The following is a 27683-nucleotide window of genomic DNA, read 5'->3' as shown; positions in this document are numbered from 1 at the left end:
TCTAACAGCTCCGGCGATCCACTACTATTTATAAATCGTTGTCCTTATGAATTTGATCTCTTCCTTCCAAGGTTTTTTCACATTCCACAATTTCCCACACTTTCCCACTCCCTTTATTTGGATTGATTTATCTGCCCCTCTTCTTACTACAAACAGGATTTACTCCAATATTCCACGCTACCCTCACTTATCACTCCTCCCAAAGTGCTTGAATATCCAGATGTATTCCAGTTTCCCTTGAACTGTGTCCCAACGGCTCTCCATTATGTCCAATAAATAAGCAACTTAATTAGCGTACATGTGAATATATTGATGTCAAAATGGTGGCATTACCATATGCTGCTTCAGCCTTCAGCATGTCTATCTTTTTTGGAGGATTATTCTTTTGGTCAGAATACCCCAAAAATAACAACTGATCAATGAGATAAAAGCAAACAGATCACACAACATGTAAAATTATTTTATAATCCATGTAACAATCATGTATTTAAGAGCTTTGAGTAAGGGTTAGGATCAGGTAAGTATAAACATTTCTCTTTCATCTAGAACATAATCCGGCACAACATTTCTTCCTTAAATCCCTATGAATACATTACAAGTCCTAAATGGGCAGACACATGTTGCGATTTGTGTTGTATTGGAAATACAAGAGAAGTTACAAGGAAACTGTCCTAAGGGTTTACAGCGTGTCGGCATTTAAACATTGAAACAAGAACTGGATTTGGTGTTCCAAGATGGCACACATTAATTTAAAAGACATTTGAAGTTGGGCCGCTCAGACTTAGCTGGATTTCACATGCAAAGCCTGTATTATCTGTGGAAGTGAATGCATAAATCCCACTATTATTATTAAATTCAAAAGTATGATTCCATTTCCTGACTAATTTCTTCACTTTACAGATTACTTAATTAGGGCTATGGACTCTATTGAAACATTAATTAAATCAGTTAAAAGCTGCTTGAATAAAAATATATAGAAAACAACACGTTATAAAGATTTATACGATTAAAAATCATAAGATTAAAACTAAAACCAAGATATTAAAACACAGCAGCAGCAACAGTGTAAAAACACTATCATAGAATGTTACTTCTATCAATACACGGTTGGTAATCAAATAATAATACCTTTTATACCATTTCACCGCCAATACTGGTAAATTAAGCGACATTATATTTAGTGTAGGCACTAAAAATGCTTTGTAATATCCCTTTAATTCCAACAAACACACAGAAGATTAAGCCTCTGGGCTGCCATTGTTATTCATGATTTAGTCCCATCAGTGTTAAGAGCAATATGTTAATAAGTAATAACTACTGTGTGTGCTTGTTGAAAAAAACAGGGGTGAATGTCTTGTATTAATGTTACAATAAGTAACGCTATCCTCTATCGTCCAATCCACTAGCAGAAGACAGACAAACGTTAGCTGCTGTATCGTTATAGCTTATATTTCCTTGCACAAAAGGTGAGGAGGATTTGAATATTAGTTTGACCTAACATGCAAAAGCTACTTGAGTTAAAATGCTAATAAGAAGAAATGGATGGCTCACAAGTTATTTTATGAGGGACGCAACTTGTCTATTTGGGCAGTAGAAACCCACATGTTTTACTTACCTGCATGAGTATACAGTCTGACATTTTGAAAGAAGGATTGTTAATTAAAAAAATCATTTCTCGCCATTCACAGTTTGTCATTTTGTACTCAGTCTAGACAAGTGCATATGGCTGGGGGAAAAAAATGCTTCACAGATAATCTATTTCTTGGACTGTGGCTCAGTGGATAGTGTGATGGACTTCGAATCAGGGGGTAGCAAGTTTGAGTCCCACTGCAGTCAGCATGTCGTTGTGTCCCTGGGCAAGACACTTCACCCCAAATTGCTCCTGTGGGGATTGTCCACAGTACTGAATGTATGTAAGTCGCTTTGGATAAAAGCGCCTAACAAAATGACATGTAATGTGTAATGTCTATGATCTAGGAGTGGCATGCAACAGGGTGCCACATTGGCATCCGTAGAGCAGAATGTAGAGAAAAAATGACCAGCAGCTGACTAACACTACAACCCTAGTAACGTTTGAAAATGATCCAAGGGGATTCTTGAAGTCCATGAAGAACAAATCCACTGGAACACAGAAGAAGACTTGCTCTCTTCGGAGGCTCCTGTGTGCTTTCAGTACCATGTATGAGTACCATGTATTTAAAAGAACAGGAAATGTGGAATGTTGCAGCTGCTACAAATTCTGATGAAAGAAACACTTAAGGAGCACATGAAGCAGGAAAGTTCCTAGAAATTAGCCTGTGTCCATCCCTGAATCTGTCCATGAGTTCTTCCTTGATCTCATCTGCCAGCTTATGTATTATTTGATTGTTCAGCCTAACACTGTCATTATTGCTTATCTACGCTATGAAGCAAGAGTGCCTTGCTAAATCATGTTTTTTTTACCAAAATGTAAAAATGATATCACTTTATCAGATGAACAGTCGGGTAGGAACAACACAGACACATCAGTGTGGAACCACACTGAGACCAATGGGACGTGGTTATTTTAAATCCCAGCACTACTGTCTCAGACACAACAGGACAGAAAAGACAAAGACACAGACATCCATTGAGCAACATGTCATCCAGTCCAAGTTGCAGCACCCCTACGGATGTGTGTGTTACTCGTCAAACTGCCGTGTGTCTTGAATTCTCATTTTCATTCTTGGGAGACGGAGGAATGTTCCTGGTGAACTGGCTGAAGCTGGCGGCCCTGCACCTGGCCCTCGGCCCCCCTCCGTCTCCTGAGCCCTGTGTGGGTCCTGGGGGGAGAGTACTGTAACGGCCCAGGAGGGGCAGGACCTGGCCCGGGCTGAGGGGGTTGGTGCTCAGCTGGTGGGTGGCATCCTTGGAGAAGAGGCTCTGGATGAGCTGGAATTTCTCCTTTTCTTCCCGTAGGAAAACATCGACCAGGAGCTTCTTCTCCCGTTTGAACTGCTCCACGATAGTTTTGGGAACGTCAGGGATCCCCCAGGCCACTACGAGGCTGAGGAACATCACCAGATTCTGAAGGAAGGAGGAAGATTTAGGATCTCAAAAGGGTTTTCAACACAATATCTTTATAGTGTATGAAGCATGTGGATAGGACATTGTAGGTCAAGTTTAGGAACTACAGTTTGTATAATTTGCGTGTTAGGGAAGGATTAGGGGGGGTGTTAAATGTATCATCATCACATGGATTTGGTAAGGTACGCTGAAGGCTACATCTGGAGACATGTTTTTTAACCTGGCACCATATAAAGTAGGCTGAATAAGCGCTAAGTCTTTGCAATGTAGCTGTGAAAGTAAAGAGAAATATCACGTGATGATTCACAGGCAAGTTCTGCAGTTATGACGAGCAGTGTCATGTGATTTTATGCAAAAGGTGCTGGTTGACAAGCAAGCATTTGGATACAAATTGGCGAAATCGCCTGCTTCGTGTACCCCAACACAACACTGCTGCTGACCGTGTTGGCGAGCAGGGTTTTAAAGGTGTTTCCCCAAACTTTGTTCACGGCTGACACTTATCTGCAGCAGTATTGGAGGTAAACTCCCACAGCTTAGTTGTCGAAGGACATCTGGCATCCATATGTAAGTGAGGCGTGCCGGCGGACAGACGGATGTTTATCAAATGAGCTGCTTGCTGAATGACTGATGCATATGGTAACATTCCCCATCAGGATGAGAGCACTCTATGATCCACCTGGCCTTATACATTTATTTATATGCTTTTTTTATAGAACAAATCTGTTCCATTTTACTGCAGAAGTGTGTGTGCAGAGTAATAGGTGATCTAACATGTTTATGTGTCTTACTAATTATAACCTTCAAAAAGGTTGTCTGCTTGTCTGTCTGCAGCATTAGAGAAAAACTACTGGCCTGATTTTCAAGGGACTTGGTGGAAGGGTTAAGCTCGGGCCAAGGAATAATCCATTGGTTTAGGTGCAGATTCAAATATTATGATAAGGCATTTGTTTTGCATGCCTATGGTTTTGGAGTAGTGGAGAAAATGAAAATGATATTCCGTCTGGGATGATCCACGTGAACGCCCCTCCACTCTGGAACAGCTATCAACGTGATGTTTAAACGCTCAGAGAAGCAAGATCCAACACGTCTTCCTTGTAGCATCCATGTTGTTCTCACATAATGAATAAACGCTAATGAACACAATCATGTTGGAAGAACGAATTCGCAACTCTGGAAACGGCATCATCAGAGGAGCACCTGAATTAAGCAATGGTTTTGGTGGAGGTCTGCTTCGTCTGACTGATATTCGTCTTCCCATTTGTAATTAGTTTGCTATTCTCTTCATGTTGTTTCTGAGCACATACCTGGAACAATATGACAAAAGCCAGTCTTGCAGCCAGGACACACCAGTACTGTTTGGAGAAGGTGTACGCGTCTGGAGACCAGGGGGGTTCCCTGTAGTCTTTGTACCTGGGACAAAACACACACATGTATAGCATTCAGTTTAGAGTGGTTGACTGGGTAAAAATAAAGAACAAACGACCCATTTATAGTTATTGTACTAGTATAAACAGTAGCATTCTTAAAGGGGCCCTATAATGATCATTTTCAGGTTCCTATTTGTATCTTGTGCCTCTACTGTGACATGTTTACATGCTTTAATGTTTGAAAAGTGCTTTATTTCTAGTTCTACAGGACCTCTTTTTACCCTCTGTCTGAAACTAGAGCCCAGTCTGCTCTGCTAACAAATAGAAGCACGAGTGTCCAATGGAGGCGTTTCAGGCAGGGGGGGGAGTGTGGGAGAGAAACTTTTGAACTTTGGAAGTTTAGCCTTTTACGGATCATTTACATGCACAAAAACCTATATAACACAAAAGGCTTAAAATACGGAGAGTAAAGCCACAGAAAGACACTAAGTCAACAGATAAAACAAGCATGGCAGTTTGAATGACTTCACCCGCTTTCAACCTGTGAGTTAAACTCGATTTATCTTCACCTGAGACCTGTACCCTTTTTAAACATCCTACTCCTCCGACCCACTATGTAGCTCCCTTAGAAGGGCAATAAACTTTATCCAGATTATTTTCCTTTGTTTTCTTTGTAGTAAACATTCTTTGTTGTGCAGAAACAAAGAGCTAAAAAAAGTCGAACCATGTTGACGACATAGAAAGAAAGAAAGAAAGAAAGAAAGAGAATTAACAAGAAGGATAATAACAAGCGTGACAAAAGATAATCAAAAACAGACAAGAAGATGTGCTTGGTTAATAATACTGAAGACAAAACACACACACACACACAGACACGAGGTCCACATTTTAGTAGAGGCTTGAGGAGGTAAAGGATTGATCACAAATAAGAAAATAAAACAGTCTGGAGCCAGTCTTTGGGTTTGTCCAATTATTAAATTGGGTCATCCTATAGATACGATCACATGTTGGTGCTTTTTTGTCTCCAAAACCCCCCCCCCCCCCCGCCAGATTTCTCTTAACATCATTAAAAGTAAAATGTTCCTTTTGTCTGTGGCTGGCTGCTTTTATAGTGTGTCCCAAGCCAGCTGACTCCTGTGTGACTGTCATGGTGCTGAGGGACTTCCTGAGATCACACTGCTGGTTGGTGCAGGGCTGTCACTAACAGACTGTTAGAGGCCATTCAAACCAAAACATGGCGTTTTAATGTTGCCTGTGGCAGTCGGACAAACGGGCTGCAGTGCTGCTGCTCTGTGTGTTGCTGCAACTGGCCTGAGTAGAGACTAACACATCGGGAGAAAATAAAGAGCATGATGAAACTGCAAGGTAGGTCTACACGCAATTGGGAAAAAAACAATGCCATTTTTTCTTGCAATACATGTTTTGCATTTGTTTTTGGTCGATCTGACTTTATTTTGCCAATTTATTTCTACACAACTGTTTCAGCAAAGCTAAGATTATGCTTGTGGGTAACAGGAAGCAAAAGAGAGACTATCAACAAGACTATGGTGGAAAGACAGCAGCTTATGATTCGCATGGGTTCACATCACTGAGGACGTGACATGGAATTACACCAAAACAGCTCGACACTAGCTCTTCTTCCTCCGCAGGCTGAGGAACAAAGCTGACGTATTTCAATTGTTCGGCAGATTCAATACAGTGGGTTAAATCTTACTTATCAAACAGAAAACAGTGTGTTTTGGTCAACGGAGCCAAATCCCCCTACCTTGTGAACCCTGTTGGGGTTCCACAAGGTTCCATTCTTGGACCATTACTGTTTTCTCTGTATATTAATGACTTGCCTAATGTATGTCCTGATTTGAATGTACAAATGTATGCCGATGATGCGGTCATCTTTGTACACGGGAAAAATACTGAAATAATCACATCCTGTCTCTCAAATAATTTGGACAAGGTTCAACACTGGCTGAACAACATTTGCTTACAGTTAAATGCAAAAAAAACAGTATGCATGATGTTCAGTAAACGACCAGTCAAAATCGAAGGATCCAATGTGTTTTTAAACGGAGCAGAATTAGAACTAGTCCCCCACTTCAAGTATCTTGGAGTCATACTGGACTCGAACTTGACTTTTAAGAAACATATCAAGAAAGTATCCAATACCGTTAAATTCAACTTGCAGAATGTTAAACAAATTAGACCTTTCTTAACTGTCAATGCTGCAAAGTCATACCTCCACTGTATGATTCTATCCCACATTGAATACTGTTTTACAAACTGGTCGTTTGCTTGTGCCACAAACCTGAAACCAATAGAACAGCTGTACAAGAGAGCTATCCAGGTGTTTGACAGAAAGCCTTATTCATACCACCACTGTACCATCCTTGAAAAACACAATTTCTTGAGTTTTGACAATTTTAAGTCTTTTAAAAGTATGTGTTTTATTTATAAATGTTTACATGGACTGGCCCCCCCTCCCTTAGGAGAATTAATCCACAAAAAACACACTGGACGCTGCACTAGGTCAGAAACCAGAGGAGACTGTGAAGTCCACCGCAGACGGACCACTTTCTGTCAAAATGTTCTATCAATTAAGGGCAGCTCTTTGTGGAATAGCCTCCCAACTGAGTTACGGGATTGTCCCACTTTGAACAGTTTTAAAGGTCAACTAAAAGAATGGTTGAGAAACAAACAAACGTGCAATCACCGCTAAATGCACTTCAATACAGGGGCATCTCCTCTTGCACTTGATCTAGCCCTTTTATCTTCTCCTGCACTTTATATGTCGTAGCTGCTACATTGTACTGCCATGTGGTAAATGCTTGTATGCTGCTCATGCTCTTTCTGCATATCATGTATTTATTTTGCTATGTATATAAATGTCATGTTCTTAAATGTTGTATGTGAGGGACTACGGATGGAAACTAGCTCAAAGCTAAAATCCGGCATGTTTACGTTTTTAAAGCATTATTTGTTTTAAATGTTCATCAATGTGCACTGTCCCTCGTCAAATAAACGATTAAATGAAAATGAAAAAGGAGGTTCAACATGGACTCCAGGATACTCTGCAACTTCTACAGGTGCACCATAGAGAGCATCCTGACCTTCTACAGGTGGTAACCCTTTATGCTCTTTGTTTAAAATATAACTATTTGGAGGCAGTCAGTCATTTACATATGGAAAAATAAAAACACAACCGGTTTGAATCTAAATCATCCCTTCATCAAAGCAACAGTTGGCAGAGGTCGAGACAGTTCTGCTTCAAAATGAAGTGACGCGTTTTCAAATTGATGAAAAATAAAATAAAAACCGACTGTACTAGGCCACCTCACTTCCTTAAAACGTTTAACTGAGAGGCAAGAACTCTCAACTCAACAATCAAGGATGGCTCTTCAATCTGCCATGCTTCCAGAAATGATGGTCTGTTAAAAACGTTATTCATGCCATTACATTGAAATATTTCTTGAAGGCACGAGTGTGCAGTAAGGGTCAGGGGGTGATTCTGGAGTGCGAGGGGGGGATTGAGTCTTTATGTTACTTCTGGGCTCCATTTTCACAACAGCTCATTTAAAAGTCAGCCTTTCTCTGTGGGATGTCTCTCTCAACATATAACATTCCCATCAAGGCGATAGCAGCCCATTATTGTCCAGATAACATCTTTGAGCAGAAAAATGCATACTCCCAACCACTAAATGTACAGAAGACATCGTAGACATTCATAGACAAAGATCAGCCTCATGAGGAACTCAAGCTATATTTATAGCAGTCTTCATGGACAAAATCAATCAAAAGCATATAAGGGCCCCTTTAATAAAATATTTAAAATGTTCTAAATAATTCGAAAATTACAAATGTTGCTTTATTATTGTATTGAAGAGTTAATATTTGTCTTCCTACTTTTGATACAGTACATGCTCTGATGTACTCTATCAATACATGTCAATCAACTGTATTACATTGCAAAAACCCAATTAACAATGTTTCAAAAAAGAATTTGAAGCAGCAATGCAGGAAACGCGCATCACACTAAAAAATTGTAATGCGATGAATCAGATCAAAGTTTTAATCATTTAACCACCCCTCAAACACACCCACACACACGCGAACAAATTGCTGTGAAGCGATGATGAATGAATGAGTGTCTCACAGCACTTGAGCAGCAGTATAGAGGATGAAATGTGTGTGTGCATTGTGTGTGAGCGTGCGTGTGCAAGCAGGCTCTTATGGTGTCTGATTCCTTCTCCTTATACAGTCATGAGTGAGGAATGCTGCCCGTGAGACTCAGCTTTCTCTCCCGCTCTCTGATCTTTGATCTGTTCATCTTTCCCTCTGTTTTACAGTATTTCGTAGTAGTTCAACTTCCAACGTGAACTCAGCTGTGAGACCTCCCTCCTGTCACTCATTTAACTGAGCTGCCTGGGTGGAATCAAACATAAAATGGTATCAAAGAAATGCTTCTCCTCTTCCTCTACTCGCTCCATGTTTGGTTATAATGCGCAGCTCAATATTCTTTCATAATGAGATTATAGTTAGTGTGTGAGAGACTTGAAAACCTGTGTGTTCCCCCACATTGACACACACACAATCACACTGGTGGGAATAATACTCAGGTCCTTAAATTGAGTAAAACTAGAATCACTATGTTCTTAAAATTCCTCCAATACAAGTATACATTTTGAATTTAAACTGTTACTTTAGTAGAAGTACAGAGGTATTATCAGTAAAAAGTACTTTGTTTATCAAAAGTGAAAGTACTCTTTTACAGTGTTATAAAATGATATTATTCAATACATGTAGTTTGTCAAACTGGAGCCAATTTTAGTAACTTTAAATTACTGTCTATATTAAAAATGAAATCATGTGTTTTCATATGTACAAAGTAGCCAGTAACTTCGAGTGCTTAATACATGTAATGGAATAAAAAGCACAAAACTTGCCTCCAAAATGAAGTGGAGTAAAAGTACATGTTGCATTAAATGGAAATACTCAAGTAAAATATGTAAAAATAATACTTAAATTCAATACTTGAGTTTGTGTACTTTGTTACATTCCACTACTGCTAACTCCGGTCACACAGAAACAAAAGTATCTTTCGTTTCTTTCTTAATATGTGCTTTGTCTCCTTTCTGTTTTTCTTCTTGTTTCCCTGTCCCCGAGGAGAATAGTGACATCAGGCCTGGCATTCTGCTAACCTTTACCCAAACCACTTCCATCCCTCTTCAATTTATTACTTGGCAAAATACAGACATACAGAAACAAGAGAAGAACACATGTTCAATCCATCATGTACCAGATTGGTCTTTGACAGATTAAGGTCGCAGTCAAGTAACAAACTAATTTAAAGTGGACCTATCATGCTATATTTGAATAATATAGTGTAGGACCATACCTATATAAGGCATATTTATACTTTTTTTTTTTCAAAATACCAAACAGATCATGCATTTTAGCCATGCCTCATTTTGCTCAATTTGACATTTTTTAGCTCTGTTTTTGCAAGGGCTGATTCTGTGAGAACAGCACCATCTACAGGCCTGGCATATGTACTACAGCGTCTCCAGCGCTTTCGAACGGCAATGGCCGTGGCTGTCTCTTCCTGATTGGTGGAGTTGGCCCAATAGCCGTAGCGCCACTGTCCTGACGTCAGGACAGTGTTCAAATCTGGATCAGTTTTTATCAGATCCGTTGCAGCCCCTTTTTTAGAGATTTGGGTATGGAGGACAATAGAGAGGGTTGTGTTTTCTGACACTTGGTGAGTTCCCTGGAACACCGGGGACACATATTCATGTATAAAAGACGTACAAAAGTGCATTTTGCATGATAGGTCCCCTTTAATTTCAGAGTTCAAATTTGACAAAATTAAACTTACAATAGCCTTATGTTGGACTTCATAGTCAGGAGGGATCAATAAAGTAACCATAGCTGCTTTACTCTTAAATATGTGTGGTCTCCATGTGCAGTAAAACTGAATAAAACTGATTGGATACACAGTTTAGGACCATGAGGAATCTTGATCATCATGACATCTCAACTGCAGGAATGAAAGAGAGAAATTACGTTATAATCCATGACTTTATTCCTTGGCTATCACTTGACTTCCAGGTGATACAAGTTTAACTGCAGCCCACTTCCTGTCAGCTCAGGGACCAAGCACTGTCTTGATGTTAAGCAGGTGGAAGCTAAAGAGTGCTGCTTTCCCGATACTTGTATCATGTTTTCCTGGAACACATGAGAAGACATGATTGAATACTTCCTGTCCCTTGTTTTTATTGACCTTGAGTTTATGTTTTTGTCTTTGTTCTTTTTTTCCTGTGAATCACAGGCTAAGTACAATTTGATTGAAGGCTAACTGCCGTCAGATGTCAGGAGTACAGAGAGAAAATACAGGAAGGTCTCCCACATGACTGCCGGGACTAATAAACAATAGCAGGGGCAGGGACCTGGAACAACTATTTTTATTTTCCCTTTTATAGCACAGTGAGACCACTAAAATCAGTCCATATGCTGTGAGGAAAACAAGGTAAAACTCTTAAAAAGCAAGAACAATCCATGATGTTTTCTCTTTCCTTATGTCCTTTTAAAGAGTGAACAAGTGAGCTCAGCAAAGGAAAAGGGATAAAGTGTGTCCAGCTGTGTAGTGTTTTATTCAATAGACTAAATGTTTTTTGTTTTTTTAAAGGAGGTAGACAGCAGGGGATAACACACCAGGTGTTATATAACGGTTTATTCACATTTACACTTATTCAGTATCACGTTGCTAAAATACCAGAGGCTGCTGAGTCCTAGTTATTACTGTCATAGTGATGAAGTGTATCAGTAATATATCTAAGTAATTGTATAATTGATTTAGCTGTATTTCATTAGGCCTTTTAAGATAATTATTTTATGGAAATATTCTGAAACATCGCTGACATTTTATAGTTTACCCACATTTTTAAATAGCCATCATCTAGTGATGCTCTGCCCACTGACGCAGTAAAAATGCCTTTTACTTCCTCACATCCCCGTTTTTGAATGTAATTAAAGATTTAATACCTTTGTGGTTGGCCTCTGTCACACCATCCATCCGACTACAGTGCCTCTACTCATCCTTTCCTCTCTTATATATCTACATCTTTCCACTCTTGCTATCCCATCTTCCTTTTAATGAAAGCTTCTCTCTTCTCTCCATTTATTCATTCATCCAGGAGTTCCTTAAATGAACTGAGTCAAAAAGAAAAAAAGAGTTGTCTGTAGCATCTAAAATACTTTAAATTACATTAGTTCAGTCATTAGGCTTAATCAGCTAAATCACCATCTGCACACACACTATTGAGCCCTACACACACTGCAGACACTCACAGCCTTCTTTGAACATCCTCCAGCCGCATTCATGCCTATAGGCGTTCAACGGCATCCAGTATGTGGCCGTTCTTGGGCGTGACGTACCACACCACTTTGGCACAAAGACTGTATTCTTGCAATGTAATGATTAGCTGTCTTATGTAACAGCAGACGGACCTCAGTCTGTGGGCGCCGGCATCCATGACCTTTTCTTCCACGCCTTATATTGATGTTATGAAAGCGATGCTTGCCACTGGCATGAGTGAAAGATGGAGATGAGACAATAGTGCACTGTATTTCTAAATGTGAAAAATCATCACCCCGCCCCGTAAAACTCAGACTGATGCAGTTTATTAGCTAGATAAGGGAAAAGTCTGTTGGCCATCGACAATTTTATCACCTGTGGTCATTTAATTATGGTTCCTAAAAGTGTCCTATCACTGAAGAATACTCATAAAATGCATCATCTCGACTTTATTTACACCTCAATGAATATGATGCTCTATGCAGATGATATGTTATTGTACGTATTGAATGCTGATGGCTACATTTGCCGTAAACTCCCTTTAAGCGTCTTGGTATCTTACATCGAGATAGACTCCATGAACCCAGAAGGAAACAGAGACATCTTTCTGTCCGATTGAATGGATATTAGCCTTGAAATAAGCCTCTATATTAGCAGCTGTTGGTTGTTGATACTGAAGGGTTATTGATTTGTTAAGGTCTATGACAGATTGGTTTGATCCACTTACAAAATACCCCAAACTTAATTTCTCTGATAGATCTCTAAATATAGATGAATTGGCTTAACTGTTTCCTAGAACGTACAATTAGATCAATGGCAGCAAAAGGAAACAAATCCACATGTTTGTGTGTCTTTGTGTGTGTTTTTACCGGCAGACGGTGATGTCGGCTTGCTCTATGTTCTGCGGTGCCGTGCCGTGTTTAAAATTTGACACGTTGAAGTAGGAGAGCGTGTGGTCGATGAAGCCGTGCATGGTGCCGGTCTCACTGAACATGTACTGGTAAACCAGCCGAGGGATGAAGTCTGACGTGAAGGAGATCACAAAGGCCTGCAGAGAGAAAGATAAGGAAAAGATATATGACATAACACTTTACATCCAGCAAAACATGTGCATCTGCAGCAAGTGATTTTCAGTTATTTTCAGATGTTTTAAAGTCTAGTTCTCTTTACATTCTGAGATTAGGTCTGTAGAACTGTTACGACATACATACGGAATTCTGCTCCCGGTTTTCCATCGCCTTGAAGCTCTTGAGGCAGCTTAGGTTTTTGTATATGTGTCCAATGCCCTATAGCTCTAGAATAAATAAAAGGTCCAGCTGCTTGCTTCTCAAATCCTACAGAAATCTCTTTGGTATTAAAAGTAAACTGAATAGGATTTAGCTCGCTAGCCAAAGACAAATCTCTAGCAGGACTTTCCTGAGTGCACAAACATGTTGACAAGGTCAAGAAGAAGAAGAATATTTCAGAGCAAACAAGCGTTTAATCTCTTATTTAATATCTACTGCTATCATAGTCAGCCATGGATAATTTAGTGTTAGCAAGTATGTACAATGCTCACACGCAGCAAACCTGAAGAAAGCCGGATAACGAGTCGAAATATATTCCTGCAGAGAAGTCTGAGGTCGGTGGCACGGCACTGTTGTGTTATGCAATCTTTGTTTACCAATGAGTGTGATGCCTGAGAGTAAACTGAGCTTTCTTCCATTAATACTGAATAAAGGCACTTCAGTATTATGTAATGGCATTGAAATGTAGACATATTTTTCTTTTACGAAGAAAATGTTAAATATACCAAAGCCAATGTTGTGGAAGCTACTTAAAAGCTCTTCAAAATCCAGTTTGGTTAACTAAAGCAACTTAGAAAAAGTACAACAAAGTTAATCTAAAAAAGTCTAGATCATTTGAAATCATTTACAGGTTGTACATTTACTTGAAATATTAAAACTCACTTATTTGTACTTATAAAAGAAAGTTTTTTTTTATTATTGAAAGTACTTCTCAGGAACATTTTGCCTAGTCATGGTATAACAATCGTAGCTAACCATAACTCAATGAGACACAGAATAATTTATTCCACAGAATACATTAATGCTGAGTAACCCCCCTCATGACTATAACTGGCTTTGTGATGTAAAGTTAATCCTTGGACTTCCACCTAAATCTGACGTGGTGACTCAATTTAAACTGCACAGAGAGGCTGCTAGAGAGCGGCCTTATGGGGGACCATAAACAGTCACATTATGAACCTGCGTTGATGCATTTCCTGTAGATATATATCTGTCTGCATCACTAATTCAACGAGCAGATATAGAATGCATTACATTGCATTAATACTTACATTTATAATGACTGAGAATTTTCCCATTCCACTCAGTATGTTGTACCATATGCCTATAGAATAAAAATAAATAAAAGAGAGAGACAGAGAGAGAGGTTCGAGAGATAAGAAGTAGAAGCGGTAAAACACACAGATCTGTATAAGTGCAGTTGCAACATGGGTTTCTGAAAGCAATCCAATCAAACTTAATTTAGTTTAAAAGTTTCGTTTTTTTTTTAAAGTTTAGTTTTCAAACTCTACATGAAGCATGCACTTAATATTTCACTTCCTGTTTACATAACTAATATCATTCTCCAGTGTATCTGTTCATTAGATTGCTGTTAGTTTAAATCAATTGCTGCCTCCATTATATATCTTAAAATACATTGTGATTAAGACAGCTTTGTTCAGTGCATAGAACGTCATTCGATGGTGTTTTATTGGCACACGTTTCTGCAGATCTCTTTTTAGGGTAAGTGTCCACAGCAAACTAGTTGTAATGCTAACATGCTAAAATGCCAGCTGATGTTAAGCAGGTATATGTTTACCTTGTTCACCGCATTGTTCTTACCGCATTAGAAAGCTCATATTTTCATATTAGCACTCAACACACAGTACAGATGAGGTGGATGGGAATGTTATTAGTTCTGCAGACTTCTAAAATGCAAGGAATTTCACTACAACTGGACAAATAAAACAATTGGGCTGGAGATTAGATCAGCTGTCAGTATCTGCAGAAGCATATGTACTCTATCTCTATGTGAACTCTATATATGAGGGAGACTTACAGTATTTATGAGAAGGTTACATGTGTCACAGCACTCACCGATGTCTTTAGCACGTACGGCAACCGGCCTGCGTAGCTCCGTAACAAATTTCTTGGCATCCAGTCGGATCTCGATGACGTTGTTCAGTAGAGCAAAGAGCGGAGCGAGAGGGAACGAAGCCACGAACAGAGAGACGAAACCAAACTGGATGACTGGAGAAAAGAGAGACACAGTCATCAAACATGTTATAAACATCCACTGATGAGGTCATTTTAGGTATTTAGTCCGAGTGGATGTACAATAAGCCTGTCATATACAGTATACAAGTTTTATATTTAACAAGGTGTGGTGCCAGCATTGGTTTAGGGGAATTTAAAGGTCCCCTATTATACTGTTTTTCATCAATATATTATAGGTCTCAGATATATAGGGGGTGGTGCGCTAGTGAGCACGCTCATGAACTGTTCGCCAGAGCCTCGCAGCGGGGTTACTGTGCAGAGCGCATAAAGCAGACCCTTCACGCGATAGCGAGGGGTAGAGCGAGGGATCGCAGATGCCGTCGTGCTTGCGGACGGATAAAAAAAATCGACCTAAATGGCTCGCGAATTATACTTTGGCGGCCGTTAATATAGCCTACCTGGTCGGCCCGCCCAAGTAAAGTCTATGTGGGAAACCCTGCTATCTTACCAGTTCTTATGCAACTCGCAAATATCTCTCTCGCAAATTAATGAGTGTTGAGGAACACATTGTGGATACAAACTCAAATAAGAGGAAATATTTTCTTATGTTGCGTCCCGCAAAAGGCCCATTGTTTCTCATCATCCCATAGCTGCTGGAGTCCTCATAGACACTAGCGCCACATTACTCATAGAAAATTCCATTGCTAGAATTGACATCTCTTTATGATGGACATAAAGATAACGAATGATATATTTTGTACCGCAGGGCACAGATTTAATAAAGACTTCATTCATGTGTTTGACTGCAGTTTAATGCAGACAAAAATCTGATGCGTGTGAGGTTCACATCATAGTATCATGGATGTCTACTTCTGCAAACATTACAAAATGTTTCCTTATCTGCCAAACTGCCTCGCAGCAGAATTCGTAGACAGCGGCAGTGTTTGTTTCTTAAATGACTCTTTGTCCATTTTTATCTAAAAGCACATATCAGTGAGGCTATTTTGAGTAAGGCCATCTGAAAAGGGTCCTCAGTAGTCGCAGAGATTGTTAAAAGAGAAGTTGTTCAAGGGGGAAATCCATTTTATTCCCGCAACACGGTCCAGTAAAGCGTCTACCACTACCTCAAAATGAGAGTTCACATTAAACTCCAGTGGTGTCCACATCAGATGGGAGAGTTTTGAATAACGTGATGATATTGAATTATATAATCCAGTATTATGATATTTGTTGTAACATCCTGTCTGCTGTTAAAATAGAAATAAGAGATCATAGCGTGGGAGAATTGGAGGATAATGAAAAAAGTGTTTAGAGTACGTATAGAAATAAGAGGTGGCAGTTATCATATGATAAAAAATATGTTACAATCAACTGCTTGAGGTGTATTTTCTTTGCTTAACACAGGCTGCAGTTATTTCACCAACAAAACAATCATAATGTGCTGACGGCAGTAATATGAGTCAGGTGAAACTCATGTGAACACTGAGCTCTAATTCAATTGATAGGACTATGTTCACAGACTGAATACGCTTAATTGCATTAAGACACATATTTGAAAATGTCAGTTTACGGCACACATACTATACAGTACAAATTAGTGTGGCTGAAAATGTTTTGTTTTTTCCCAATAGATATGAAATGCAGTATGCTGAAAGTACCAGGATGTACTATTTTGTCCATTCATAATGTGCAATGCGAGTAAGCAACGGATGTATAAAGAGAACTGGATACAGTGTTGGAGGCGCTCATTCCTGTATAAGGTGCTCAGTGGCACATGGAGCCAAAATGGCCGGATGGGTGCCAAATCCACAGCAATAACACCAGCTCTGTCAGATTTAGAAGCATTCCTTTAATTGTATACACCGTGAATCCAGAGTAAAATGCTATTGTTTGCTTTAATAAAAAGAAAATGTATTTTATTTGATACGTAGCCAAGAAATGCAATGTGGCACACTGCAATGCATGTCTTTATGCTGTGGTACGTGGAAAATAACAAAGTGAGAAGAGCTGCTAAATTACCAATGCTATGTACTGTAGGAGATGACTTACTTCCTGTGTTTCTTCAAGCAACACTACTGTTCAAGCTTCCTCTTGAAAAAAAAAGCCATTACTGCTATTCTTTAGCATAACAGAGGCTAACGTGAGAATTAAATCTATTGAAAGCGCCACTAAGACGCTGTCAGACTGACGGTCGTAAGCGGTGGTCCGTCTGTCCAGAGTCAGACTGTGTCCAGACTCGCTCAGTGCTTCAGATGATGCCTTTTAAGGCCCTCCACCGCACCAGCTAAACTGGGACTTTTTATGATTCAGCAGTGTGTGGAACTTCGTGTATGTGTTATGTAAGACAGTCTGATTAGATAACCTAGAGACACAACATCCTTGACTATTTATTAAAGCTAAAGCTGATTTGATTGTACATTACATCACAGGCATTCCGACAAACCCTGGATATTAGCTCTGTGGGCTGTTTGCAGCAGCTACCTCGCTTACTACCGCCAAATGAAATAGTAGTTCAATAACAACGAAAGCAGTGCCTTAAAGGACTTGTCCGGGCTTCCAGCTTCCCTACGGCCACAGAGAGGCCGTCAGAGGTCATCTGCAGAGAGGCAGCTCTGAGAAGATTCAGTCAGAGGCCCAGAGATCAAGATGGCTGATCAGAGATGGAAGACACTACAGGTCCTAAGGGTCAAAGTTTAAAGGTCCCCTATTATACTGTTTTTCATCAATATATTATAGGTCTCAGATACATACAAAACCTGTTTCTGAAGTGTTTCGCTAAAACACCAAACAGATCATGCATTGTAGCATCCCATAATCCCCTGTTTCAAAAGGGCTGATTCTGTGTCTGTTACTTTAGATGAAAATAAGGAGCCACTCCCCACGCCCCTCTGAGAGATATTTGGTTAAAAAGAACACAATGGTGCTCTAGGAGGAGATTCAGGTGATAAGGTGGGTGGGGGGGGTTACCTTGGTTGGTGATTGGCTAATGGTTACACAAGCCAGAAAATCGTTATGACATCATAAAGTGTCCAAAATCTGATCAGCTCATTTTCAGACACGTTTTTATATAAATGGATCAGGACAAAAAGAGAGAGAATCTTTTTTTCCTGAAACTTTCAGAATCTCTTTACACAGAGGGGACACATGGTGATGTATACAAGACATGAAAAAGTGGATTTTGCATGGCTTTTAATATCACCATTAAACCTCCCCAGTTGATTACCTACACTAGGCACATTTCGTTGTCTTGTTCAATTCCATTCCAGGCATTATGCAATATAAACTGTTGGTGAATTTAGGGCAAAAATACATACACACATACAAAGTGAATAAAATACCTAAAGGTAGATTACGGATGTTTTCCTTCCACTTTTCTGCAAGAATACTTAAAGATAAGCTTTATCACATCATAAACTTTCAACAAATGATCGCACAACATCCACCTGCTTCCTAAGAATGTGGAGAGGAAACTTGAGAAAGACAAGGCAGTTTGCCTGACTTGGGCTAATGTACACCCTGAATCAGTGGAACTTTAGCAGTGTGGGAACGGGGGTTTCCAGCGAGCCCGAGACTGACGGCTTCACCTCAGGACGCCATGCGGAGACAAAGAGCGGCGAGGAAGAAAATACGACAGCGGAGCGGCGGGCGCTAGAGGGCAAGCTTAGAATAACCTCGCTATGTACCTGAGCCGAGGTTGGCGGGTTCGAGGCACACACACACACACATTCTCACAGATACATGCCTAAATGCAACACACAGTTAGAGGAAAGGAAAGGACACAGACTAATAATAAAGGAGTAAAGCATCTAGCAGCTCTGTGTGAGTGTGTATTTGCATGTTGAGCTCAGGCATTTCTTACATTCCTCGCTGTGCCCTGCAGTCACATTGGCTCGCTTTTCTTTGCTGTTTCTCTCTCTCTCTCTGTCCTCACTCAATATCTCATGAAATCTCCACGTTATCAGATCACAACAATATCAAAGGTAAAAACAACACTAACCTCTGTAGACTTTTCTAAACTTGGGAGGAAGCTAACTGAAGTGAATATGAAGATTATTCCAGTCTTTTGCCCCTATAGTGCAGATATTTCTACAGCAATGAGTCTGTAGATTTTCCTGAAGCCTATACGTATAGGAGAACATTTTCGAAGCAGAACATATCAAATGTACTCAATAATAACTTCAATTGATATTAAACAATTTTTTTTTACAGCTTTGATCTCAGTTTTACTGCCATACAATCCTTCACATACAGATGTTGCCAGTTTTCTAAAGGCAGGCTTGTAGCTGCATGTTGGCAGAACAGCTGCGGCACTTTGACTCCATTGAGCTGCAGAAATGCTCAGAAATATCTAGCCGTGTGGTCATGCCACAATCTGTCATCCATACATTTATCTTTTAAGCACATTATAGACATCATCAGTTTCATAACTCTTTTGTTACACCTGTGTGGATGCATAGACACAGATGAGCAGCATCTTCATTTAAATGCTGAAGAACAAACAGAAATCCACGTAATAGTAGAAATAATCTATGCTAATTTACAGTGTGCGAAATACCCATCAATAATCGGGGGGGGTCCCCATCTCCCGTTTATTGCACAATATACCGGTCGAAGATTTCTCAATATGCAGTAGGCCTATACAATATGTCATGGATGCAAGCCAAGACAATCAGTAGTCTATAGCAGCGTTACTCAACCCGGGGAGCCGTCTGGCGTCTTCAGGGGTGCCGTCAAATAAATCTATATTCTGACGTTCATATGAATGAATGAATACGCGACCGTTAAAGAGCCGTCTGTTTTCGATTATATGCGAGGAAATGCTTTTGCCAGCCAAAATAGAAGATATTTGTGAATAAATGTTTTGAGTTATGAATACTGGACATACAGTAGTAAGCTTAAAAACATTTGAATGACCATTGCAAGTGACAAATAAATATTATAATTTGAGACCCCCCTCAAATGTTGCTGTTGAGGCTTTTCAGGCAGGGGGGGGGGGAAACTGTTTGGGATGCTTTTGCAGACCCTTTACATGCACCGAAACCTATATAGCACTCGACAGTAAAGGGGAAAGCCCAAAAAGGACAACAGGGCTGCTTCAACACTGATTGCTAAGCAGTGTTGCTTTCTTATGACCGCAGTCAGGCATACTGTGTGTGGAACTCACTCATCTCCATGTACTCTGGCGTGAGGCCTTCAAAGGGAGCGAGGGCGTAGTCCAGGTTCCACTGCTGAGGAGGCCTCTCCTCCTCCATCTTCTTCTCCGCCGATCCTTTATCCTTTATCGCACGCACCAACTTCTTCAACTTCCTGTCAGGACAAGACACAGATATAGGGGGAGGAGAGGACAAGTACAAATATAAAGATACAGTAGATACATCAAATATAAACTGTGAACTGTGACATGTATCTTCTTTTGATTGCCTTCCTGATTTCAAACAGCCACTTTGTTGCATTGCTGTCTGCCAAAATGTATTTTTGACAATATTACTTTAAGAGAAGTTAATTCCTATTGTATAGCAGTCTTGCTGAGTCTAATTTGTTTAAGGTAGGACTGGACTGATTGTCCTTTATTTTACATTTAAGTTTCTACTGAGGTTTTATGCACAATTTGAATTAAGTTATTGATCAGATTAAAAAATATCCACTTTCTTTACGTATTTTAATAATAAGGCGGACAACAGTCATACCTGGGAGGTTGTGGGGTCCTCTTACTTTTTTTTAATGGACACATTAAAATCTCTTGCATGCTTAGACAAGAGCATTTAAGGTTAAGTGCATAACATTAAACCTTTGAAAACCTCAAATGCACTACCTCGTAAAACAGGCCCACTTTTACAGACTGTGGTTTTACTGGGGGGCCGCAGGTGTGAGAGATTTTAAGAAGATGCATGTGTGGAACAGATGTTACATAGATGATATCATGGTATGTGCTGTCATTAAGAAAGCAGAGTCAGGAGGTCAGGTGGAGCTGACAGCAACAGTAACAGATCAGCCTGATGTCAAAAGGAATCTCTGTGGTGATAGTTGTTGTAAACAGAGCCGACCTCTGACCTTTGGGATTTGCATGTTAAAACTGAGATGAGAGATGAGAGATGAGAAAGTAGCCCTGTACAGGCTTTGGAGGAATGTTATTAAGGCGAGAAAGGGAAACATGTGTGTATGTGAGTCACTGACACATCATAAAAAATACCACACTGTGTTCTTTGCTCTTCTTTCCCATGCCTACAGATGAGTAGTGAGCACACAGATGCGGCTTTCACACCAGCGCTTTTCCCTTTCTAGCTCCTAGCTACAGCTTTTCTAGTTCAGCTCCGGTTTCCCTTTTCAGCTCCCGCTCTGTTCACACCGCCCAGAGCTGCCGCTGCTGCGTCATGACGTCACAGTTTACGTCGCTGATTTTCTCCCACAACAACAACGGGTCGATGATCGTGTTGCTTTTAATCATACAAAGCCAGATTAAATTAAATAACGACTTCTCCAACCTTATACTTTTCTCCAGAGTGCCGTGGTTCATTGTTTATTAATGTGTTTCAGCGGCATTTACCGACCGCTGCAGTGCTGGCTGCTCTTCCACGGGAGTTTATTTTCCCGTTAGCTCCGGGTTAGCTCACACGGCTCTAAAGTATTCACTGTCTGACTGTCACACAAGCAGCTGATACATATCCCCAGTTCCCTTTAAGTGAATGTGTGTCAGTCTGAATTGACGCTGTTTGGCATCACAAAGCTGTTATGAAAGTTTCTCTGGTATAACATGGGTGATGTTAGCATAGCAACCGAAGCTAAACTGACTACTTGCTAAGCCGTTTTCTACAGGCACATTTTACCGGCATGTTTTTCATTATGATTCTACTTGTGATAGTCGGACATGACAACCTGTACAGCCCATGTATTAATTCCATCCGATAGCTGCTATAATAACAGCTCGAGCTGGAAAAGCGCCGGTGTGAAAGGGGCAAGAGAGGTGTGTGTACAGCTTACTTACGGGATGCCAATCTCAAAGATGTTGTTCTGGATGAGCTGCTTCCCCAGCATGATGATGCTGAGCTGGATGCACAGCTCGATGAGGCAGCCTCCAGGTGCACACTGTAGGGACACACACACTGATCCATGAGCTTGTTATGTGTTAGGCCAGAGAAGAACAAATATATAAAGTGGGATAACAAACCTCTTCCATCCGATAATCATTGAAGACGTACACGTAATTTCCGGGACGACCAGCAAACCTGCGAGTAAACACCCACACACGCACAACAAAGATTGAGAAGCTTCAATTAGTCATGTGAAAGAAGCACATGAGACGCTTTTGGAGGAATACATGTTTTTCAAAGGTAAGTGATTCACACGCTCATGCAGGACGTACCGCCCCTTGAAGAAAGCCACGTAGAAGATGGGTGCGTATGCGTTCATGAATTTCAGCAAGAAGGCCTTCAGGATGAGACGCTCCTCAAAGTGGGTTTCTGTTTTGGGAATCTCTGAAAACAGGAGAAGTGAAAGAGATTTGGTATGATCTGGTTTGGAAAGGACAGTTAGGGGGCTGGAGGGAATGTTTAAGGAGAAACGAACACAATTTGTTTTTAAGTACATAGATGTTAAATGATTTCTACAGTATGGTTTTAGGTCCAGGAAAATACCAACAGAGCATTAAGTGTGTGTCAGTTTGAGTCATAACATAATCACTGTGCTGGAAGTAGGTTAAAGTACCACACACACACCACACACACACACACACACACCCACACACACACACACACACACACACACACACACACACACACACACACACCACACACACACACAACACACACACACACACACTTCTTCCCATTCTTGTCCTCTACTTTAGAGGTTCTGAATATGGATGTAGATGTAGACATGATTATAACCTCCTGGGAAGACTGATGGGATGACTGAAGCATGCAAACATAAAAGTTTAATTAAACTGTCCTCCACACACACACACACACACACACACACACACACACACACACACACACACACACACACACACACACACACACACACACGAGTATGACTATGAATATTATCACATGTACATCTGCTGACTGTTACAATGATGCTTGAGCCATCTCTACATTTGAAACACGTTATCATGTATACTGTATGATTATGTTAACCTCTGAGTCCCATTAGTATCCAGTAAAAATAGGAAACAGGCTAAATGTAGTGGAAATATAATTGATTTTAGTAAGATATGTTCTAAAAGTATTTTTTTAAAGATGGCATATTCCTAAAGATGAAAAAAGTTAGGTATACTCTCTCATAATAACAGCAGCCTTTCTTTACCCTACATGGAAATACCTTGATAATCTGATAGTGACATTTCATCTTAGCATTGTTTGATCTTGGTTAGTTTGTGTTTTCAGGAGGTAAACCGCATTGGGCAGGATGTGTATCCGTACCCAGCTCAGTCAGCCACAGGGCCACAGCGCCGTAGATCTCATCCAGGATCAGAATGACCACCAGGTTGATGATGACCGCGGTGGCCGTCACCGTCACCCGAACATTGGACTTGGTCTCCGGGTCGGGGCTCATCGCCATCAGGGCCGACACCGTGATGCGGTAGACGATGACGCCGAAAACTGCTGAAAACGTCAAGCCGAACTGGAGCAAAGAAAGAAAATAAATAAGTCATTACTGGACCGTATTTATCTGATACTGACAGTGCAGAGCCTGGAATTAATATTTCAGAAACACATACAAGTAGGTCAGTCATTAATGTACAGTAACATGTCATATACTGTATGTTTATTTTTCTATTTAAAGTGCTTTCGTCCATGTACAGTCAGAAAAGGATGATCCTGTGTTGAGCAATAACCTGATTCTATGTTCTTACCATAAAGAGGATAGAGGAAACGTTGATGAAGTATCCAGGAAGACGGTCTTTCAATGTCAGCTTCTCAATGGCAGCCTGACAGGAAGCACAGCAGAAACAGGGGATGTTATCCAACACTTTTATAAAGGCCAAATCTGTGATGTCGCTCACTGACAAATCATAAAAGAGAAGAAAAGTCTACAGTGTTTATCCATTGACTGAATGGTGAGTTAATAAGCGTGTATCTCAGTTCCTCCATAGGCATTTCCCATGTTTTCAACAAAGACACACAGGAGCACAATGGACCTTCTCACAGTCTCCATGGAACACATGATTTCATTTCCAGGCACGAATATGGGAATTTCTGTTCAAAAGTTGTCACTGTACACAAGCGTTGATTAATACAGTCATATTTAGTGAGTATAAACAAGAAGTCAATGAAAGCAGCAGGCCTAAGTGATGTATTTTGCAGTCATTCTGCTGTGTCTAGACCTATAAGGTGATCCACACACACACACACACACACGATGCTTAAAGTCTGGACATCTTCCCAAAAGGTAATGACAAGGCAAGACAACAGCCCCATCTTGTGGAAACAGTGGCACAGTGCAGCCTACTCCAGGTCAAATATCAATATATTCCAGCATGTGCAAACCCAAAACACATGAGGAATGTTCAGATCATAACCACTTCTCCTCAGTTCACCTCGACTCTGCATCTGTCCTCAACATCTGTTACGATTTTGAATAAAATAACCAATTTAACTGAACCTGTAAATGGCAGTAGTAAATCTCTACAAACTTTATATAAAAATGTCTTGCCAGAAGGAATTGCAGAGTTCCAGAACAGCTTATTAATCTTGCTGTAACATCTCTTTAACAGTTTCCATGTGCTGATGAAACATGATGTTCCAAATCGTGCTGAGATGATACATGAATCCTACTCTGACAAGGCTCCTTAATAAATATAAATATACACAACAAACACTTTTCTATTCATTCTGTTCATGAAAGATTACTCATTTTAGGTAACACACCTTTTCTATACATATGGTTAGGGTTAATAAACCTAAGAGTTGGAACTATTGGAGGACACAAAAACCTTGATAATTTGTGTGTAGTAGTAGTAAATGGGTCAGGTGTTATATTTGGCATGTTACATCCGTTGAGGAAAGCCCTGCTCAACTCATGTCTTTATTCTGTAGGTCAGTCTGCTCGTCCTCCCCTTCCCTCTCTTTCTCTACTTGTGTCCAGACCCTGCTTGTCTCATAGTACACACACTTATCACAACTTGTTGATCAAATTAACTGGAATCATTTGAAGTATGGGCAGCTTAAATAGTATCTGCATGCCCATTATTGATGTGCTAGATCTGGGTTCAATACGAGATCTAACTTTTCTATGGATGTCAGTTTTTGAGCCTCAATAGACGAGGTGAGGCTTGTTTTTAACCTTTGCTCAAATCAAAGACGTATATAACGGGAGGGAAACCCCACAACCAGGAGAGAACAACACATATCAGATAATTATGTGTCTTGGTGGCAATAAATGAAAGGAAATCCAGTCCTATTGCTAAAGTCTTGATCCTACAGCTCACACAATGTCCCAGGTAACACATCAGAAGTGTGTGTAAGAGAGAATTTCTGTCGCCATAGTGACGTTCTCTAATATTACCGCTGGCTTCCTGCCCAGCATTCATCACTCCCACTCATTCCTTTCTCCTTCTCCCAGTCTCTCTCTCTCTCTTTGTTTCTGTCTCTGTCGTGCTCTTTGTCTCTTTTCATGTCTTAAACGCTGTAAAAGCTCAACAGAGAATAGGCTCGAGGTGCATGACATTATATAGACATTTTCCAAAGCAAACAAATTGACTTGTTATTGCAGGTTGTAATGACATAATTGAATGACGAGTATTTCATTTAGGTGTACATAAAGATGGTATTAATGTGATAAGTTACAAATGTTTGAGGAGTGAAGAAACCTGACTCATAATTTCTGTAAATGACTTATTTGAATTAAATATTTAACAGCATCTCCAAGAGAAATTGTTATTTTTAAAAGTTCAATAGTTTCCCAAAACTAGGCACTGCTTTAGTAAGTACACATAGATAAGTTTCCTCCATAAATGAGACATGCATCACAGAAAATACTGTCACAAAATTATACATTTTTGAAGACCTAAGCGAAATTAAAAAATAAAACTATTCATTTTATGGATGTCATTTCCACCTCACACACTAGAGAAACTCCTTCAGTCAACTTCGACTATGAAAAACAGGTCTGTAATGCTTTAAATCCCACAAAGACACTTCACATATGAATTGACTGTGACCATCAGATATCTGGATTAACATCCAAAGAAATACCTGAGGAGTTGAGACAGTAGAAGCCAGAAGATGGGACAGGAAGAGAAGGACAGATTGGCAGCGGCCTGCAGGCGGAAAACAGAGGAGAGGACAGGGAAAAGGTTGGAGAAGAGGAAGAGGACGACGAAGGAAGGAGGAAGAGGAAGGCGAGGCAGGGGGGAGAGGAGAGGAGAGGAGGGGTTACCGGTATTCCTGCAGCCATGGCAGACAGTAGTTTCTGTCTCCATCTGTCCTTCCCTGTAACTGCCCCATCCTCCTGCTTCTCTGGCTGCAAGACAGAGGGACAGGTTTCACACACACACACACACACACACACACACACACACACACACACACACACACACACACACACACACACACACACACACACACACACACACACACACACACACACACACACACACACACACACACACACACACACACACACACACACACACACACACACACACACACACACACACACACACACACACACACACACACACATTATGCAGAAACATGCAAATACAGTTCCACATGTCAGTCCTCTGTGTTGACCCTCCCATGTCTTTGCAGCTACAGACAATAGACAGGGTTCATACACTTTTTCACCAATGATTTTCAATGACTTCTCCATGACCTTTACCTCATTTTCCATGACCAAAAAAATTACTCTTTCTCAGCGGTACCACTGAAAATGGTGTATTTTAACATGGAACAGGAAAATAAGGTCTGCATATGAAACATGTTGTGCCTATCTAAAACAAATCAAATAGTAGGCTTACTAGCTTCTACAGGCTAAAGCAACTCAAATCTCTCACCAGCAAAATACCTCGTCAGTTAAATGCCATTTTATGTTTCATTACTATACGATACAGTATTTATTATCATTATAGTATTACTATTTCAGCGATTAGCTCAAATATAAATTATATTTGATGCAACTTTAGTTAAATTTCCATGACTTTTCCAAAACTTTGGGAAAAATATTGTTTTCCATAACCTTTCCAGGGCCTGGAATTTGCATTTTGAATTTCCATGACTTTTCCAGGTTTTTAATGACCGTATGAACCTTGAATAGACTATAAACAAATGTATGATCACTATCACTAAAGTCAAAGGCTGCATCAGGAGCTAAAGACTGGGCCTCAAACTCTGATTGGAGGTAACCTTGCTGTAAAAAATGTAAAAAGCAATAAAACATTAAAAAAACAACACCAAAATACTGTCTTTTCCCAGACAATAAAAGAACCAACGCACAGTCAAATCACTTCGCATCACCACCACTAGAGGTGGATAATGTCCGGCGTGATGACGTTAATTATTCTCAATTAGACACTTGTAAGCAACCACCGTTCTTAATGACTTAACTAAACTTTAGAATCTCTTCAGCTTCTTATTTCAGGCTTCTATGCAAAACCACATTCAAAAAACCCATTGACTCTGGGATTAAGGAACCTGAGGTGCTTTCACACCGGAGTAC

The 27683-nt window shown here is 40.2% G+C and overlaps 1 protein-coding gene across 1 annotated transcript in view; it reads right to left on the bottom strand.

Annotated features, from left to right (window-relative positions):
• Positions 1–445: 445 nt before the first annotated feature.
• ano2b (anoctamin 2b) overlaps positions 446–27683 on the bottom strand; it is a 52610-nt gene continuing 25372 nt past the window's right edge. Inside the window, exons 15-26 of the mRNA XM_034133421.1 lie at positions 26403–26486; positions 23878–23952; positions 23444–23645; positions 22384–22495; positions 22189–22246; positions 22006–22106; positions 20188–20330; positions 14904–15056; positions 14099–14151; positions 12630–12808; positions 4350–4455; positions 446–3045 (exon numbers count right to left, since the gene is read on the bottom strand). Coding sequence (XP_033989312.1) covers positions 2668–3045; positions 4350–4455; positions 12630–12808; positions 14099–14151; positions 14904–15056; positions 20188–20330; positions 22006–22106; positions 22189–22246; positions 22384–22495; positions 23444–23645; positions 23878–23952; positions 26403–26486 — 1644 coding nt within the window. The 3' untranslated portion in view covers positions 446–2667. The remainder of the gene's footprint in view (positions 3046–4349; positions 4456–12629; positions 12809–14098; positions 14152–14903; positions 15057–20187; positions 20331–22005; positions 22107–22188; positions 22247–22383; positions 22496–23443; positions 23646–23877; positions 23953–26402; positions 26487–27683) is intronic.

The sequence above is a fragment of the Trematomus bernacchii genome, unplaced genomic scaffold (assembly GCF_902827165.1).
Source record: "Trematomus bernacchii unplaced genomic scaffold, fTreBer1.1, whole genome shotgun sequence".
In the NCBI taxonomy this organism is placed as follows: Eukaryota; Metazoa; Chordata; class Actinopteri; order Perciformes; family Nototheniidae; genus Trematomus; species Trematomus bernacchii.
This window is presented reverse-complemented; position numbering and strand designations above follow the sequence as displayed.